The sequence below is a fragment of the Patiria miniata genome, unplaced genomic scaffold (genome assembly GCF_015706575.1).
Source record: "Patiria miniata isolate m_02_andy unplaced genomic scaffold, ASM1570657v1 HiC_scaffold_9, whole genome shotgun sequence".
NCBI lineage: Eukaryota > Metazoa > Echinodermata > Asteroidea > Valvatida > Asterinidae > Patiria > Patiria miniata.
Genome location: NW_024037076.1, coordinates 27672676 through 27691134, shown reverse-complemented (window position 1 = coordinate 27691134; position 18459 = coordinate 27672676). Strand labels below are relative to the sequence as shown.

At 40.3% G+C, this 18459-nt stretch overlaps 1 protein-coding gene across 1 annotated transcript; it reads left to right on the top strand.

The window, feature by feature from the left end:
• Nucleotides 1–777: 777 nt before the first annotated feature.
• LOC119720996 (protein mono-ADP-ribosyltransferase PARP14-like) lies at nt 778–18132 on the top strand (the record flags this gene model as incomplete). The annotated part of the gene is made up of 18 exons (XM_038190861.1): nt 778–988; nt 1642–1893; nt 4376–4474; nt 4638–4775; nt 5036–6142; nt 6261–6893; nt 7219–7701; nt 8711–8874; nt 9629–9815; nt 10559–10810; nt 11180–11278; nt 11425–11562; nt 11816–12919; nt 14037–14197; nt 14607–14808; nt 15658–15815; nt 16963–17137; nt 17642–18132. Coding segments are annotated over 18 exons (5847 nt in total), but the record flags the coding sequence as incomplete, so codon positions are not given.
• Between the last annotated feature and the right edge of the window lie 327 nt (nt 18133–18459).

Genomic DNA, 18459 nt, shown 5'->3' with positions numbered 1-18459 from the left:
TTATCCATTTTGCAAAAAAGTCGACACGAAGTTTTACAATCCCATAGGACCTATAGGTCATTGCGTGCCAATTCAACACGATTTTTTTTCACCCGACCCTCACAGATTGAAACGATATTTGGTGTGATGATTGGCCTATATGAGAAACCCACAGAAACGATTTTTTTTTGTAATTTGGCAAGTTAGCTTTTGAGATACAGGTCAACGCAATTTTGTCTAATTAGCATGACCTCCGAAATATAAATACTTGTATCTCAAAAACTGAAGCACCTCCAAAGCCAAGTTGAACGTCATATTACTGCTCTTTGAATTGCCTCCATTTCATAAAGTTAAATCAAAATCGTAGCATGAAGCGCAGAAAAAATGACCTTTGATCTTGTATTACGAAAATAAATCCGCTTCAAATTTCGGATTTTTTTCCAGATGATGGTTTAATAATTATGTAACAAACAATCTTTAAACATTTTGTGATGGGGCTCTTAAAGTCTTTAAGTTATGATTTTGTAAAGAGAGCATGTCCAGGAAAAATCGTTAATTGCGTATAATTAAACATGTATATATCAATGTATGTTCATGTTGTGTGACTACGGAGGTGGGGCTGGGAGGGTATGGGTGTGTACGGTTTTTTCCCAACAACAATATAATTGTTGTTGAATGGGAAAATGTTTGTCTCGAAAAGACCTTAAGGAGCTAGCACTATAACAGTATAGCCTTATGTCGTAATTGTATTAATGTTGTAGAAGGTGTTTTATTAAATGCAGTGTACTATCTCTGTGATCGTTTGCGCTTGTTGACTCCAAGGATGTTCAATGCAAGGAAGATGAGGGGGTTCAGTTAGTTGAAGTGACCGGTTTCAAACCCACAACATCGGAGGAAATGCTGCGGCTGTATTTTGAGAATCCTCGTAAATCTAAAGGCGACGAAATAGAAACGTGGGAGATGGACACCAGAACAAAGACCATCCGAATTAAATACAGCGACCCATCAGGTATACTTTTTTGTATGCATGTTTTCATTGTTTGAAGTGTATCCTCAATGATAAACATTTATAAAAATGCATAATAACGATCTTGGACAGGGAAGTTGGGGGTAAGTTTATTTTTCTTTTATTCATGTTCTTTCGATCAAGCAGATTTGCGTGATAAAGAACTAATGTAGACTGTTGATAAGTTGTAGACTGGTTCCCAAATGCCTTGACCCACGGAGATGACCTTAGCATACCTTGTTCAAATATCCCTCCCAATAAATGAAATTCTTTGCTAATTTTGCACTTGCAGCTGTCAGGAAACGGTTACATATTTTACCCGAGTTGTTACCATTGGCGCTACGATTTTACCACAGGTCCTATTTTTTAAAAGTCATTCCTCATTTAGTCTGCTATAAGATAACGTCGAAGCTATACCATTATCTGTTGTCTTCCGACATTAAATAAATCAAATATGAATGACTCCACGTTTGGGTTAGTATACGCCAATCTTCACAGGAGTTTCTTCTGACGGTGCAGAACATGCTAACCGAGACGTTGAGAGTTGTTTAAAAAACAGGCATTCTGTGTATCTGAACAAACAGTCATTTCACAATATCTCTTTAAAGTGACTTGATTGTACATATTGGGCGTTTGATATGATGCTTTCTTCGTAGTTGCAAGAGCAGTGACGGAGAAAACTCACAAGCTCGAAGGCGTACAACTGACGGTGAGCCTGTTTGTCAAGAGAAAAACCCGCCCTCGTCCAGTCAAGAAGCGATGCTTGGTTCTCAGAGGGATCCCGGATGGGTGCCCCTCGGAGCATGTGGAGCTTTATATTGAGAATTGCTCTGGCATGGATGAGCCAATTGTCAAGTACGGAGAGAAACCCGGAACAGCATTGTGTACATTCAAACAAGACATCCCAGGTAATTGGTAGTGTCATTACCAGTAGGCCACGTGGAGTGTCATAACCAGTAAGTCACGTGCGATGTTAAAATAAACACGTTCATTTATTATCAATCAGGTGGCAAATTATTCAAATTTACACGAAAGGCAAAATACAAGTTCAGGCTCAAACCGATTTTTATTTTGATTTTAGAAATCGTAGAACAGTTCCATTGCTGATTAATCACTAGTTTCTTCCCTCACCAAAAATTTTGACGTCGATTTGAATTTTCACTTGGTTATTGCTGCGTCAGTTTGAATGGAATTGATTGTTATGATTGTACAAATTCTTGTCTATGGGTCATTCCATGTCAGACCAACGCACTTTTTTACCTCATGTCTTCCGATTTTAATAAAAATTGCTGTGCTTGTAGGTCCTAATGAGCAATGAATACACACCAATTTTTAGCCCGATCCGACCTACCATGTGGTCAGGGCAGAAGCCACAAAAAAATGGCATTTTTAGAGTAAAATACCACCCTTTTGGTATAAATATGTCAAAACTATGGCAATTTTCATCCAATATATGTGAATTTGGTTTTAAAATAATGAGGATTGCATGCTCAAATCACTTCTTTTGTCAAAATTAAATTTTGTGAAAAGTAGGTCACATGACCTTTAATATGCTATCGTGACCTTTGACCCATTTTTTGTAATAATGTATCATTCCAAAAATCAACGAAATAAAAATAACTTGCTAGAGCATGTCTTCCTCTATCAGAATCTACTAAAAATCAGTTGGGGTCTTCCAAATTTACAACTTTATGACTATTTTTGTACAGTTGGTAGGTTACAAATGAGTCAATTTATAGACTTTACATAAGAAATTCACCAACACAACTTACTATTCTGTTTCTAAAGTTACTAAAATATATCTTGGTTTGTGAATTTCTCATTCTGAGGGCTGATGAGGTCTAACCAGACTCATAGTGTAAATTATCAGCAGTGGCGCACCCAGGATTTGGCTTTTGGTGGGGGGGGGGGGGGGGCGGGGGGTCATAAATCGTTTTTTGTTCAAATTTCTGTAAAAGATTGGACCAACAAAAACTAGAATAAAATCAAACAAACAAATTGAGGGTGGGTTCAAGGCCCCCCCCCTCCTGGGTGCCACTGATAATTAGTTATCCCACGAGCGCGCTTGGAATATGAAATAATGCAATGCTGCTGTGACCCATATGCCACTCGATGCACTACATAATTCCGTGTTCCACGAGCGCAAGTGGGATTTATAACCAATTTATCTTCAAGCAAACTTGATATCAAATGCGTACACGCAGTGAAGATGTACGTGCATACATGTAGTGTTTTGGTCCGTTCTGCAGGAAATAACACAACATATGTACACGTACATTTTTAATATCTGGGGTGCAATATAGCTGTGCAATATTATATAAAATCACACAGTTGTTGCTATAGATGGACTAATCAGGGTCTAGGATTCAAGTTTGCTTGAAGATAATACTTAATATTACAATCAAAGTTACCTTTACTCATTCATCACTGTGCTTCTTGAACTTAAATGACTCTCACAGACTTGGCATTTTGTTCCTTTGAGGTGAATTTCACCTGGACGTGAGTCCGCTGTACTGGGTGAAGGCCTGGTTACTGTTAGTGGTTAGCACACTCCGAGTCCAAATATTCTGATTAGACAGTTTCTTTGGAATCAGAAGGTGGAATTTTGTTTTTCCTGGCTTTGTACTTTATACATAAAAATCTAGATTAATTTGAGTAACTTTAGAAACAGAATAGTAAGTTGTGTTGGTGAATTTCTTATGTAAAGTCTATAAATTGACTCATTTGTAACCTACTAACTGTACAAAAATAGTCATAAAGTTGTAAATTTTGAAGACCCCAACTGATTTTTAGTAGATTCTGATAGAGGAAGACATGCTCTAGCAAGTTATTTTTATTTCGTTGATTTTCAGAATGATACATTATTACAAAAATTGGGTCAAAGGTCACGATAGCATATTAAAGGTCACGTGACCTACTTTTCACAAAATTTAATTTTGACAAAAGAAGTGATTTGAGCATGCAATCCTCATTATTTTAAAACCAAATTCACATATATTGGATGAAAATTGCCATAGTTTTGACATATTTATACCAAAAGGGTGGTATTTTACTCTAAAAATGCCATTTTTTTGTGGCTTCTGCCCTGACCACATGGTAGGTCGGATCGGGCTAAAAATTGGTGTGTATTCATTGCTCATTAGGACCTACAAGCACAGCAATTTTTATTAAAATCGGAAGACATGAGGTAAAAAAGTGCGTTGGTCTGACATGGAATGACCCCTATAGGTGTTATGATTTTACAAATCCTAGCCTATTAATCTCGTTAAAACCCGCGACATCAACTCCGAGTGCCATCTGAGCATCCCTATTTGTATTTCACACTTTGCAGCTATAAAATATATTAATTCATGTCGATGTTATTACCACATGTCTCTGATTGTTACATAGACTTACAGAAAGTCATACAGAAGATTTGCTCAAAGAAGCTACAGAAAGCCCAGGTGACAGCGGAAGTGGTGAACGAGTCTGACTGTATGCTGGTGCAAGGTTTGTTTACATTTACTGTTCTCATTCTTTCCTATGCTATTTAAAAGTATGGGTCTATATTAACTCGAGTCGAGTTGAATGTAAGTCGAAGCTGATATTTTGTGTGTGTTACTTTGAAACAAGTACTTTGATACTTTTAATTAAAAGGTTCATGTTCTTTCAGGATTGACAGACAGAGTGTCTTTGGAGTTCATCGAGTTGTATTTTGACAACAAAAAGAAGAGTGGTGGCGGCGGTGTGAGAGAAGTATTGCCAGGAAGTGCAGAGGACCAGGCAATTGTGTACTTTGAGGATTGGAAAGGTATGGGAATACTTAGCACATTATTAATTCCATTTGCCTGCAAATCAAAAGGATTTTCAAAATTGTAATCATTATTTAACTTCATGATAAGGACTGTGATCTTTGGGGCAATTAGTGTGAAAAAGTCGAATATTGTTGGGCTTATAAACACAAACAAGTGAATGAGTTTGCGTTGAACTTGTTCAAATGCTAAAAATACTACAATAATTCCATGTTGATTTCTCAGATAAGTGGACTCTGAAAATATTTTCTTTTCGTAGTTATTGCTGACGTGTTGTCCAAGAAAGGAAATCACAAGGTGGGCAACGCTGAAGTGTCGGTCGAAGAATACCATGACTGCTTGGGAAGACTGAGTGAATTAGATGTTCCAACGCCACACATCCCTAAGCCAATATCCATGCAGGTACCTCAGCAAATCATGGAATTCATCTTTGGAGCAAAGGGCAAACACACAAAGAAGAAGCTGGTTGTAGTGTTGAAGAACGTGAAAGCCCTCTTACGTTGGCCTGATGGCGACAAGAAGACGGCCGCTAGACTCGAACCCCTTGAGGAGGACGGGAAGCCTCAGTTTTCCTGGCTCAACTGGTCTCAATTGTGCGACGAGGTTTTTACAGGCTTTCTAAAGGGATGCAGAGCAACTGAGATTCAGGTCCCGAGTCCGTTGTGGAAAGAAGCAAGTGCCAATCTGGCGAAGATCAATGCCACTCAGATCTGCTCAGTCGTCCCGGATGATCAGACTCATTCGGTACAACTAGTGGGGGAGCAACAAGACGTAGACACAGCGGCAGCAGACATCATGGTTCTCATCAAGGAGTTGCAAGCAAAGGCTGACAGTGATGCTCAGCTAACAAAGGAGGAGATCGCCATGACACCAAATAAGCTGACGCTTTTCACCCAGTGCGGTATCCGCCGTAAAATGGAACAGATGTTCCCAAACCTGAAAATCACTATCGCGCCTTTTCAAGGGCAGATGGGGCTAGTCCTTGAAGGAACGAGGAAGAAAGTCGTGGAAGCAGAGTTATGGATGAGAAGACAAATGGATGGACTGAACAGTGTGGAGTTTAAAACGGGGAGGGGCAAAACGGCGTTCATTCGCGATGTTTCCGACAAAATTCACGAGATATTAGGGTCAAAGGATATCAACGCTGCGTGCAACATTTCTGCAGATGGCAAGATCAAGATATATGGGTCCAGCAAAAATGATACATCTCAGGCTAAAATGTATATTGATCTGGAAATAGAAGAGGATGTGATCCGTATCAATGGGCCTGCTGTGATAGCTGTTCTGAAAAGTCAAGATGGAACCCAGCTAGTCGCAGGCATCAACACAAATAAATTTGCCAAGGCTGACATCAATTATCAGTCGGGTAGGAACAAAAGTAAAGAGTACTCCAATTATTTTGTTGAAATTATGTTTTATTATGTTAATGCTTTTATCCGCCCTATATTATTATGATTTTGTCTTTAATTATGTTTGTTCTGCAGAAAATATAGAGCTCGCTGGATTCCGGAACGAGTTGAAAGAAATTAAGCAGCACATTCTAACATTCCTGAAGGATACTGTCAAGGTACAGGGTACTATCCGCACTAACCGAAGCAAAGTTCGTATGATCAACACATATAACGGCCAGGAACTGACGAGTTTTACGGCCAAACACCAGAGAGACCACGTCATCATCCAGCCACAAATGAGCGGACGCAACGTGGGCTTTCATGTCGAGGGAAACGAAGAAGGCCTGGAAGCTGCCAGGCAGTTTGTCAGCCAGCTTTTGGTTAGAATCAAGGAGAAACCATATCCCGTCACAAAGATCGGCATGGTTCAGCTCTTCCGTGAAACTAAAGGAAAGAAGTTTCTGGAATCCGTTGAGGAGGAGCTTGAGTGTGTGATCGACGTGATTGGAGAAAACGAAAACGATGACGAGGATGTGGAAGGTGCTACCGCAAGTCCACCCCTGACTGAAGCCACAGAGGTGCTATGTAGAGTCACAATTCGCGATGGCTGCACCTTGAGGGTGTGCAAAGGGGACTTGACTAAACAGAAGGTTGATTGCATAGTAAATGCTACAAACGTGGATCTGAAACAAATTAGGGGATTAGCAGCGGCTATCCTAAAGGCTGGTGAGTTGAAATATTTACTGAAACCTAATTGAAAAGTTTCAATTTGTCATTTTCATTTTAAAAAAGAGAGTAATTTGAGGTCAATTTGAATCATTTGATGTGAAAAGGGATCTTCAAAAAGGGTGTGATCAAACATTAAGAAAGACCCAAACATTGTTATTTGTGTTAGCTCTCCTACTTTACATACAAGACCTTAAGAATGTTTTTAACGAAAAACCTATGAGACGTATGAGTTCGAGTCTGAGATGTTTGTGCTGACCCCAAGATTCGTTTGGACATGCATTGATTTATGAATACAGTGTCTTTTTCTGCTGTTTTATTTAAGGCGGACAAATAATTCAGACCGAGTGTGATGAGATACTGAAGAAGAAGGGTCGGAAGTTATATGAAGCAGAGCCCATTTGCACTTCTAGTGGCAGCCTACCCTGCAAGAAAGTCATTCACGTTGCTGGACCACGGTGGCCGTCTTGGAAAACAACCACGCCGATGCTGGACGACCAACCCACCCATGAAGAACATCTCCTCTTTGAAAGCGTCTTCTGTTGCCTTCGACTGGCAAATCAGCTTAAGATGCAGTCCATCGCCATCCCTGCCATCAGCACGGATGTGAACGGATTCCCCAGGAAGCTTGCCGCGATCCAGATTGTGGACGCGGTGGTTGGGTTTAGCCAAAAAGTGCCCGACACGAGTCTGACGGAGATACGTCTGACCAACCACGACCAGCAGACCTGTGATGTGATGAAACAAGTCACAATGGATCAGTTGGGACATCTTTTGGAAAATGAACCTTCCCTCGATGCCACAGCAGGTAATAATGTTAAAAAACCTCAGGAGTTTTAGACTTTGAATAACAGACCTCAAACTCAGAACTTCGTCAACATAGGGCTCCATGGCTTAACTTTGAGAGCACCGGTACAGTGTAAGTTCAAATTCCGCTTGTTCTTCTTATCGTGTCCACACACAGGCTAAACACGTTTCAGCCATAACTGAACGCATTGATTAGCACTACTATTATATATTGTGAAGTCTTCACTGGCAGCTAGCTGTGAACGGTTGCTTCAGTTGAGGGCAGATTAGCAAATATTTCATAATCTGTGGTTCAGTACCACATTCACATGTTACATCTTCGCTGTCCCGATCTCCACCTGTAAAGGGTCAACTAGAGCGTCCTGTACCAGTCCTTAAGTCTGTTCATGCATTCCCACTCTATAAGGGTAACCTGCTTATAGAGCAAGTACCCTCGCAGCAGCCACGCGGTGATACAATTCTCCACATTTTCCAAATATGGGCATTATTTTTCAATGGGCCAATTAGGCCAAGCTTCTGTGTAATCCTCACCCCTACTATACACCACAAGCCTTTAGACTCCCATTGGCCAGACCCTAGCCACTCCGGAGTAAGGAGTGTTGAAAGACAGAAGTCAAGATGGCGCCTAATGCCTTTCTGCAGTAATTGGAGATCTTAATGGCCAACCCTCAAGTGCCGCCGATCCCTTTGTGTCAACCCCTCGTGCCGCCCAGAGCTCAGACAGGTTCTAAACAATCCCTGGCCATGTGAATGACCTATATCTTGTGCATGTACAGGCATGCCAGGGTTATTGACCTGTAAGCATATGTGGTGATAAAATTATCCACGTGGATCCGCCGCGTAAATCATTTGGGCTTGATCCACTTAAAGTTGCCTTTTAAAACATATCGTGACCCCTCGATATAACGTATTGCAATCTCATTGCATGCCCTTCGAAGACAGTGTTTTGCCATCTTACTCATCGAAGTGAAAACAAATCACATTTATTATACTATATTGGAATCCATAAGATTGGGCGAAAACTGTTCTACCTGGGGCCGCTGCTGAGGACACGTCCCACGATGAGTCCCAACGAGAAACGATCCGGCTTCACATCTGCGCCATGGATGACGTCACCATACGGAGAGCAAGAGACAAGATCGATAGATATCAAGCCGAGGCGTTCACATCGGAGGTAGAATTTCAAAGACCGTTGCGTCTTTTCTCTTTTGTAACATTAGGCCAAAAAAGGTCTCCGGTTTCTGGTATGGAGCTTGCCAAAAAAGTGGTGCGGCGACGATACGTTTTGGCGTGTGTGATGTAATTTTTAAGTGTAATATTTAAGTATTGAAAGTCTGAAACAAAAAAAATAGCAAAATTTAAAAGGTAAAGCAACAGGAATAAATCACGTCCCGAACTGTTATTTCAAAGGTGGTCAAGTAAGGGTTATATATTCATTCAACATTCATGTACACTGGATGCATTTACATCAGAGATCCAGCATGCACTGGAATTATATTTTACGTCCGTGACCTCACACTTCCGGTTGTGTGTCCACGACTTCCGTGACAGACAGAACAGGACACCTGTACTTTTTACAGTATATTTTAGTATACAAATATAACATGGTTTGAGGGTGGACAGTCGATATTCGCTCCCCGAGGTATTGGAAGTTGACAAACTAGTTCCCGAGGCGAAGCCGAGGGAGCTAGTTTGTCAACTTCCAATACCGAGGGGAGCTAATATCGGCTATCTACCCGAAATAAACCATGTTATATTTGTTTTACAATACCTTAGGCTTATACATATTCAGCGCCGATTGGTGTATGAGGTATAGTAATATAGGATGTCGTAAATGTATTAATGTTGAAGAAGATGATTTGTGTATGCAAATACAAATTAACTAAACATCTCAATGATCGTCTGTGCTTGTTTATTATTTTTTTTAGGATGACCAAGGCGAGGAAGATGAGGGGGTTCACTTAGTTGAAGTGACCGGTTTCAAATCCACCACATCGGAGGAAATGCTGCGGCTGTATTTTGAGAGTCCTCGTAAATCTAAAGGTGGCGAAATAGAAACGTGGGAGATGGACACCAAAACCGGGACCATCGGAATTAAATACAGTGACCCATCAGGTATACATTCTATGCGCGTTGTCCTTGTTTGAATTGTATGTTCAATAATAAACTTTTCAAAAGATTTGCATATTAACAGAGAGGTTTTTGATGGAGAAGTTGGGGATAAGTTTACTTCTTTCGTTCATATTCTCTTGATAAGGCAGATTTTCGTAATAAAGAACTAATGGAGAATATTCATAACATGGAGACTGGTTACCAATTGCCCTGACCCACAGAGATAGCCTATAGGCATACCTTGTTCAGATATCCCTCCCAGTAAATGAAATTCTTTGCTAATTTGGGCACATGCAGCTGTCAGGAACCAGTAACATGTATTTTAACCGAGTTGTAACCATTGGCGCTACGATTGTACTATGAGTCATTCCTCATCTAGTCTATTTTAAGATAACGTCGAAAACCAAACCATTATCCAAACATTTATAAATTAATCAAATATGAATGTCTTGCTAAGGGGTTGTGTGCGGACGCACCATGTGCAGTGACTGTTTCTGAAAGGAAAAGTGGGTCTAAAAAAGAGCTGCATAACTCCACGTTTCCAAAAACCACATTTCCAAATACCACATTCACTTCACAATGTCTTCGGTGTATCTGAAGAAACAGACACTTCCCAATGCCTTTGGTGTATCTGAAAAAAAGTTTATAATTGTTTAGATCAGCGCTCTATCAGCCAAAACCTTCTGTCTGTTTTGAAGTGACTTGATCGTCAATACTGGGCTTATGATAGGATGTTTTATTCGTAGTTGCAAGAGCAGTGACGGAGAGAACTCACAAACTCGAAGGCGTACAACTGACGTTGAGACTGATTGTCAAGAGAAAACCCCGCCCTCGTCCAGTGAAGAAGCGATGTTTGTTTCTCAGAGGGATCCCGGATAGGTGCCCTTCACAGCAGATAGAGCTTTACCTTGAGAATTGCTCTGACATGGATGAGCCAAGAGTTGAGTACGGGGAAAAACCTGGAACAGCATTGTGTACATTCACACAAGACATCCAAGGTAATTGGTAGTGTCATTACCAGTAGGCCTACGTAACTATGATGTTCAATAAACACGTTCATTTATTACCAATAATTAGGGTGCCACGAAAGGCAAAATACAAGTTCGAGCTCAAACGGTTTTTTTTTATCGTAGAACATCCAATTGTTGAAAAAATATCGACGTTGATTTAAATTTTCACTTGGTTATTGCTGTGTCAGTTTGAAAGAAATTGATTGCTATGATTTTACAAATCCTTGTCTAAAGAGTCAACACCGAGTGCCATCATGATCTGAGCATCCTTATTTCCATTTGACACTTTGCAGCTACAAAATATATTAATTCGTGTCCATGTTATTACCACATGTTTTTCTTTTGATTGTTACATAGACTTGCGGAAAGTCATACGGAAGATTTGCTCAAAGAAGCTACAGGGGTCCCAGGTGACAGCGGAAGTGGTACACGAGTGTGATTGCATCCTTGTGCAAGGTTGGTTTGTTTTCTTACAAGTAATTTAAAGCATGGGCCTATATTAACTCAAACAAGTTAAATATAGCTTGAAGATGAGATCTTGCGTTTTTGATTTCCAAACCAAAAATGAGGTACATTTAATTGAATGATTCATGTTCTTTCAGGATTGACAGACGGAGTGTCTTTGGAGTTCATCGAGTTGTATTTTGACAACAAAAAGAAGAGTGGTGGCGGCGGTGTGCGAGAAGTATTGCCAGGAAATGCAGAGGACCAGGCAATTGTGTACTTTGAGGACTGGAAAGGTATCGGGAAACCTAGCACATACAAATGATTTTCAAAATGTTAAACATCATTTTTATCATGATAAGGACTGTGTTCTTTAGAGGCAATTTGTGTGAAAAGGCCTCCTAATATTGTCGGGCTTATAAACACAAACAAGTGAATGTCAGTGTGAGTTTGCGTTAAACTCATTGAAATGTTCAAAATACAACATATACTTGAATCCAATGTTGATTTCTCAGATAAGTGGACTCTGAAAATGTTTTCTTTTCGTAGTTATTGCTGATGTATTGTCCAAGAAAGGACCTCACAAGGTGGGCAACGCTGAAGTGTCGGTTGAAGAGTACAATGACTGCTTGGGACGACTGAGTGAATTAGATGTTCCAACGCCACACACCCCTAAGCCAATATCTATGCAGGTACATCAGGACATCATGGAATTCATCTTTGGAGTGAAGGGCAAACACACAAAGAAGAAGTTGGTGGAAGAGTTGAAGAAGGTAAAAGCCCTCCTACGCTGGCCCGATGGTGATAAGAAGACGGCCGCTAGACTCGAACCCCTAGAGGGGGACGGGCAGCCGCAGTCTTCTTGGCTCAACTGGTCTCAATTGTGCAACGAGGTTTTGACAGGCTTTCTGAATAGATGCAAATCAACTGCAGTTTATGTCCCAAGTCCGTTGTGGAAAGAAGCAAGTGTCAAACTGACAAAGATCAATGCCACTCAGATCTGCTCAGTCCTGGATGACCAGACTCACTCCGTAGAACTGGTGGGGGAGAAACAAGATGTAAACGCAGTAGCAGCTGACATCCTGGTTGTCATTAAAGAGTTGCAAGCAAAGGCTGATAGTGATGCACAGCAAACAAAGGAGACGATCGTCATGACAACAAACAGGCTTAAGCTTTTCACCCAGTGTGGTATTCGCCGTAAAATGGAAAAGATGTTTCCAGACCTGAAAATCACTATCCCGACAATTCAAGGGCAAATGGGGTTAATCGTAGAAGGAACGAGGAAGAAAGTCGTGGAAGCAGAGTTATGGATGAGAAGACAAATGGATGGACTAAACAGTGTGGAGCTTAAAACTGGGACGGGCAAAACGGCGTTCATTCGCGATGTCTCCGACAAAATTCACGAGATATTAGGGTCGAAGGATATCAACGCTGCGTGCAGCATGTCTGCAGATGGCAAGATCAAGATATATGGGTCCAGCAAAAAGGATACATCTCTGGCTAAAATGTATATTGAACAGGAAATAGAAGAAGATGTGATCCGTATCAATGGTCCTGCTGTGATAGCTGTTTTGAAAAGCCAAGATGGAATCCAGTTAGTCACAGGCATCAACGAAAAGAAAGTTGTCAAGGCTGACATCAATTATCAGTCAGGTAGGAAAAAAAGTACTGAGTACTGAGTACACCAACTATATATATATATATATATATATATATCCAATGAAATCGTCTTCTATCACAATTCACAGTGCTCGATACATCTCTGTAGAGCTATAAACATGCAATAAATTCAGAATATTCTCTTTCTGAACAGACTGTTTCGTACCATAAGGCACTCATCAGCAGAATGACGAAAAATAGAATACAAGTAGCATCTTACCTTATTTCGAATCAAGCGCGCGCACGCGTTACGCGCGTTACGTCATTGAAGTTAGTACGCGTTTACGTCACTGAAGTAAGAACACATCTGTCTCGATGCCTGCACTTGGAGACGATTTCGCTTCTCTTATTCAGTGTACCTAGATCTGGCCTACATATGATTATGTACTTCTCTGCTATACACAAATTGCATCTCTTGTTTACGTTAGAGTATGGCAGTGCTTTCAGAACAATGTCCCATTTGATTTCATAGTCTTTCCCTTCGTCCTTTAAGTCCCATATATGTTTACTTAGCTCTGTTTGCGCCCTCTTGCTCTCGGATCTGAATGACTGCTTGTGGTTCGCCAGTCTCGCCTATATATATATATATATATATATATATATACATCTGTCTCGATGCCTGCACTTGGAGACGATTTCGCTTCTCTTATTCAGTGTACCTAGATCTGGCCTACATATGATTATGTACTTCTCTGCTATACACAAATTGCATCTCTTGTTTACGTTAGAGTATGGCAGTGCTTTCAGAACAATGTCCCATTTGATTTTATAGTCTTTCCCTTCGTCCTTTAAGTCCCATATATGTTTACTTAGCTCTGTTTGCGCCCTCTTGCTCTCGGATCTGAATGACTGCTTGTGGTTCGCCAGTCTCGCCTTGAAGGTTGTGGACGTCAGCCCGACGTATGCCTCCTATGAAATCCTATGAAATCCTATGAAATCCAATGAAATCGTCTTCTATCACAATTCACAGTGCTCGATACATCTCTGTAGAGCTATATATATATATATATATATATATAAACATATATATATATAAAATGTTTTATTAAGCCAATGCTTTAATTTGCCCTATATTATTATGATTTTGTCTTTAATTGTGCTTGTTCTGCAGGAAATATAGAGCTTGTTGGATTCCAGAACGAGTTAAAAGAAACCAAGCAGCACATTCTGGCATTCCTGAATGATACTGTCAGAGTAAAGGGTAAAGAGTTGTTCACGAGAATGCAGGTCAAGGAGACCAAAAAACAACATAGTGAGCATTTGTGGAAAGAAGTGAGTTGTTTCAGCAGATTATAGTTAACTGAATATTCTTCACCTCTGTGCCAAGTCTGCCATGAAAATTTGAATCGCCTGATGCAACATGCGCTATACTTATTATTTTAATCATTATCCCCCCCCCCAGATCTTTCTTCCTTTATCAACGATTGCTCTAGCCTATTGTGTCTATACATGTACATGTATATTCGGATGGGATTCTCTCTACTTGGACAAATTAGGACTCATGCTCATGTACATTGTATATAACAAAGTTGGCCTCATTAGCAAAATAGACTGTTCTTGAAACGATTGTTCTTGATACTATTGTGAATGTAAACGAATGTAACATGTTTGAGGAAAATTTATAGAATGAGCAACGAACAAAATCAAGCTAGAAATGGCTTCATATGCCACATCTTCACAGGTGCAGTGGAAGTACAGCACACCGACTGGTGAGGAAGACTACCAAGCCGAGATAAATGTCATCATAGAGGACGCCTACCAAAGTAAACAGCCGTCGGTTGTCCTCCATCTGGTAGACGGGCGGGTTACCATAGACTTCCGTAAAATGGAGGAACGGTCAAGGGCCGGTGCTTTCAGCGTAAATCGTGTTGACCTTCAGCACGGTAAAATGTAACGAGCATGCATTGAAACTAAAGACAAGACATAACATATATTGCCTAATAAATTTACCTGCACACGGATTAAGTAAATCCCTGTTTGGTGGACGGATGATGCATTTCTTATTAGGCCTTCCGATTGAAAAATCGAGTGGCTGAAATCGCTTTACACTCAGTGTCTGGCTTTCCCTTAATGTAAACTCTTACAATCACATATGCATGTATGTACACATATACATTTTTTCAAACATAATAGGCTAACAACCTGGGGGTCAGTATCAAATGAGGGGAATAATACTCATTGTGATTTCTTGGTATGGCATGCACCCATGTAGTTGGAAAATATGTGAAAGCATTGCAGCGGTGGCAGCTTGTTGGGTGCTATTTAAAAAAAAAAAAAATGCGGCCCTACCATGCTTGTTATCACATATAATTAATCCAATAACAAGCATATTGGCGGTCATTTTGAAAATAAGAACAATAAAAAGATCACACTGAAAAAACTGCCACCGCACACTGCAAAGCTATCACCCATTTTCCATCTCTATAGATGTGCATACCTTGCCAAAACCGCTATGAGCATTGCTCCTTTCTATCATTTGATACCAGTGGCCCAATTTTTGGACCGAAGCTAAAACTACCAGACATTGCTTGCTTTGGATTCACATTGGAGCATCAATTCTGACAATACAGGCATTGATTGACGTGCTCATTGAGTTACAAAATGTATTACATAATGCCATATAATTCATAAAACAATACAATATAGGCCTACCTTGTTTAAATGGTTTAGGACATTTTTCACAATAAAAGACTTTCAATTTACCCTTGTTTTCAAACTCGTGCATGTTTCAGTTCCTAAATTCCAGGTACCGAGCAGCTGGATACCCATGAAACCAGGCAAGCACTTCCAGCTAATGAAACTAGCTGCAGGAACCCAGGAATACACGGATGTCGAAACACGATTCCGATCTTCCATGGGTACCACGGCCCCCATCAGCCAAATCGACGAGGTAACTGTTTGCTTTTCGTTATCCACATAATTAACAAGACTAAATTGTCAGAGTGACCACATAGTGCTTGTTATAAATGACTAACGTATAGGATCACTTGCAATGATCAAGAATTTAGGAAAACTAACCACCGATTTAAAACTGAAACGTTGCTCAAAGTGAAGATAGGAATGTTTACAAATACCATGTGAAACTGGTCCGCTTGAAACGGTATAGAAAACTAACGTTTAAGTTGGTTTCAAAATAGGATACCAGACGGCACAATTTTTGCCCGCGTTAGAAACAGAATCTGAGAACGTGATCTCTGTTTGTTCAAAAAGTACAATATCCACGGAGCTGAACTGCAACAAGTTAGTTATGCAAATCACAGAAAAAGCAAATGGTCCTATATGTACCAATAAAGAAAGATATAAAATCGAACAGTTCTTTTCAAGGTCACTATCCCCGTTTAGTTTTGGAATGTAATAATAACGGCTGTACAAAACAACTGAGTACAATTCAACATTTACTAAACTTTTCCTTTTCACATTAGTAGCTTCTCTAAGCTCCTACTGATATTTTAATAGTAGAAGGTCCTCTTGACGGCTTTTCAATATACATCGGTTCCCCTGTTGAGGCGTGTGAACGGAGACTTGGCTTCTATAGTCTCCTTACACTTTTAACACTCTAGCAATCAAAAGGTGTACAATTCAGAGTTACAAAAGTAGGTGTTTTTGTAACACTTGACATTTTTGTGGAATTCATCCTATGATTTGGTTTCCTTCAAGGGAAATATTAATTATATTCTCCTGAATAGGCGAGTCTCATCTTTTTATAACTTTTCTGTATTTTTCGGCTCCTCTGGACGTTTTTTTTGGTAGCCATTTACCTTGTCTGAGTAGCTTTCAGCCTATTGATTTAAAAAAAAATGCAATTCGCTAAGGCCCGTTTACCACTTCCATTCACTGAGTGTGCACAATAAATATGGAACTTAGCCCATCACATCAGACTGAAATTCCAGATGAGCAACTAATGGTGGGGTCGGCTATTTCGCACCTATCGACCGCAAAGATCATTGGTGTCGGGCTGCTTTGGATATGAGTATGTCCGAAGCATGCAGGCCCCATTCAGTACAATGTCCTTCTTTGTGATTGCTCTTGGATTTCAGATATTAAGAATCCAGAATACAGATATAATGATGCAGTATCAGGCCCGTAAGGCAGCGCTAGAGGCTCGTCTTGGTCGTACAGACATTGAGGAGACGTTGTACCATGGAACCGACGAGCAAACGTGTGACAAGATCAACAAGTATGGATTTAACCGCAGCTTCAGTGGTAAAAAGGGTAAGATTACAAATTGTTGAGGGCGCTGCATGGTTGAGTTTGTTTGTTTCAATTTTTTAAAACGTTCTCGTAAGTTTAAATTCCACATTTTACTTTTAAATCTTGGAGCACATACCCTTTACACTGAGATTTCACTCGTGATCTTAGGACCCTTATCCGTGATGTACCCATGTCACGAAAAGCATCAAGACTTACACGTTTGTTATGACACGAATGCCTCACCATAAATCCTGGGAGATTACAAAATAATACTCAACTAAGAGAATGGTTCTGAAAAGAACCAGAGGTATAAACGGTATAAAGAGTTTATACCTCTGGTTCTCAACTAAGAGAACCATTCTCTTAGTTGAGAATTATTCGCACATGGTGTTTCCGCAAACCTTTCATTATTTAGTATCCCCACCATGCAAAGCCTCAAATCTTATTTACAAAATAATAAACCACAGTGCTAGAGTTGCATAAATCCTTCATCGTCCTATCCCGGATTTTGCATTTGTTTTTTAGCAACCGTTTACGGCAACGGGACCTATTTCGCGGCCGAAGCTAGCTTCTCGGCCAGATCCATCTTCGCTAAACCGAACGCCAACAACACAAAGCACATCTACGCCGCCAAAGTCCTAGTGGGAGATTTCACCACTGGTGCCCAGAGTATGGTGGTGCCCCCGAATAAACCCAACAACCCAGATCAGCTATACGACAGCGTGGTGGACAACGTGGGCACGCCCAGCATATACGTCATCTTTCACGATGCCCAGGCTTATCCAGAACACCTCATCAAATACAAGTAAATGAAGCATATAACAGCCGCCAGAAAGTCTTTTGCAATTTCCATAGAATTAGGAATTGAAATCTCTTCGATTGGTGGCAGCAGCGTATTAGTCCTTACGGGTGCAGACCTGCAAATCGACTCCCATAGACCTACGCATACTTTCGAAAGTTATTACAAATACTCACAACTCTCAGATGTTTGAGACACCCATAAAATTAAAGTTTATGTCATATTGTTTGTTTGACAAGTTCTTTTAGCACTTAAAGCAGGACTGTTCTTATCAGAACAAAAAAACTACTAAGCGAAGTTGATAATTAGCAGTATATCTTCTAAGCAGTAGTTATTACCACATGGTGTTACCGCAAACCGAAACGATATTGTTTCCTTTTATTCAAATTTGGTGAATTATCTCATATCTTTTGGGAGAAAATTACATCCAAAGATGATCATCCCGAAAACAAGTCCTGTGGCCCATCGCCATTTTGACAAAATAATGCCTGCGCTCCATTGCAAAAAAAGAGAACAATTAAAGGGCCCAAATTCATAGAAATAC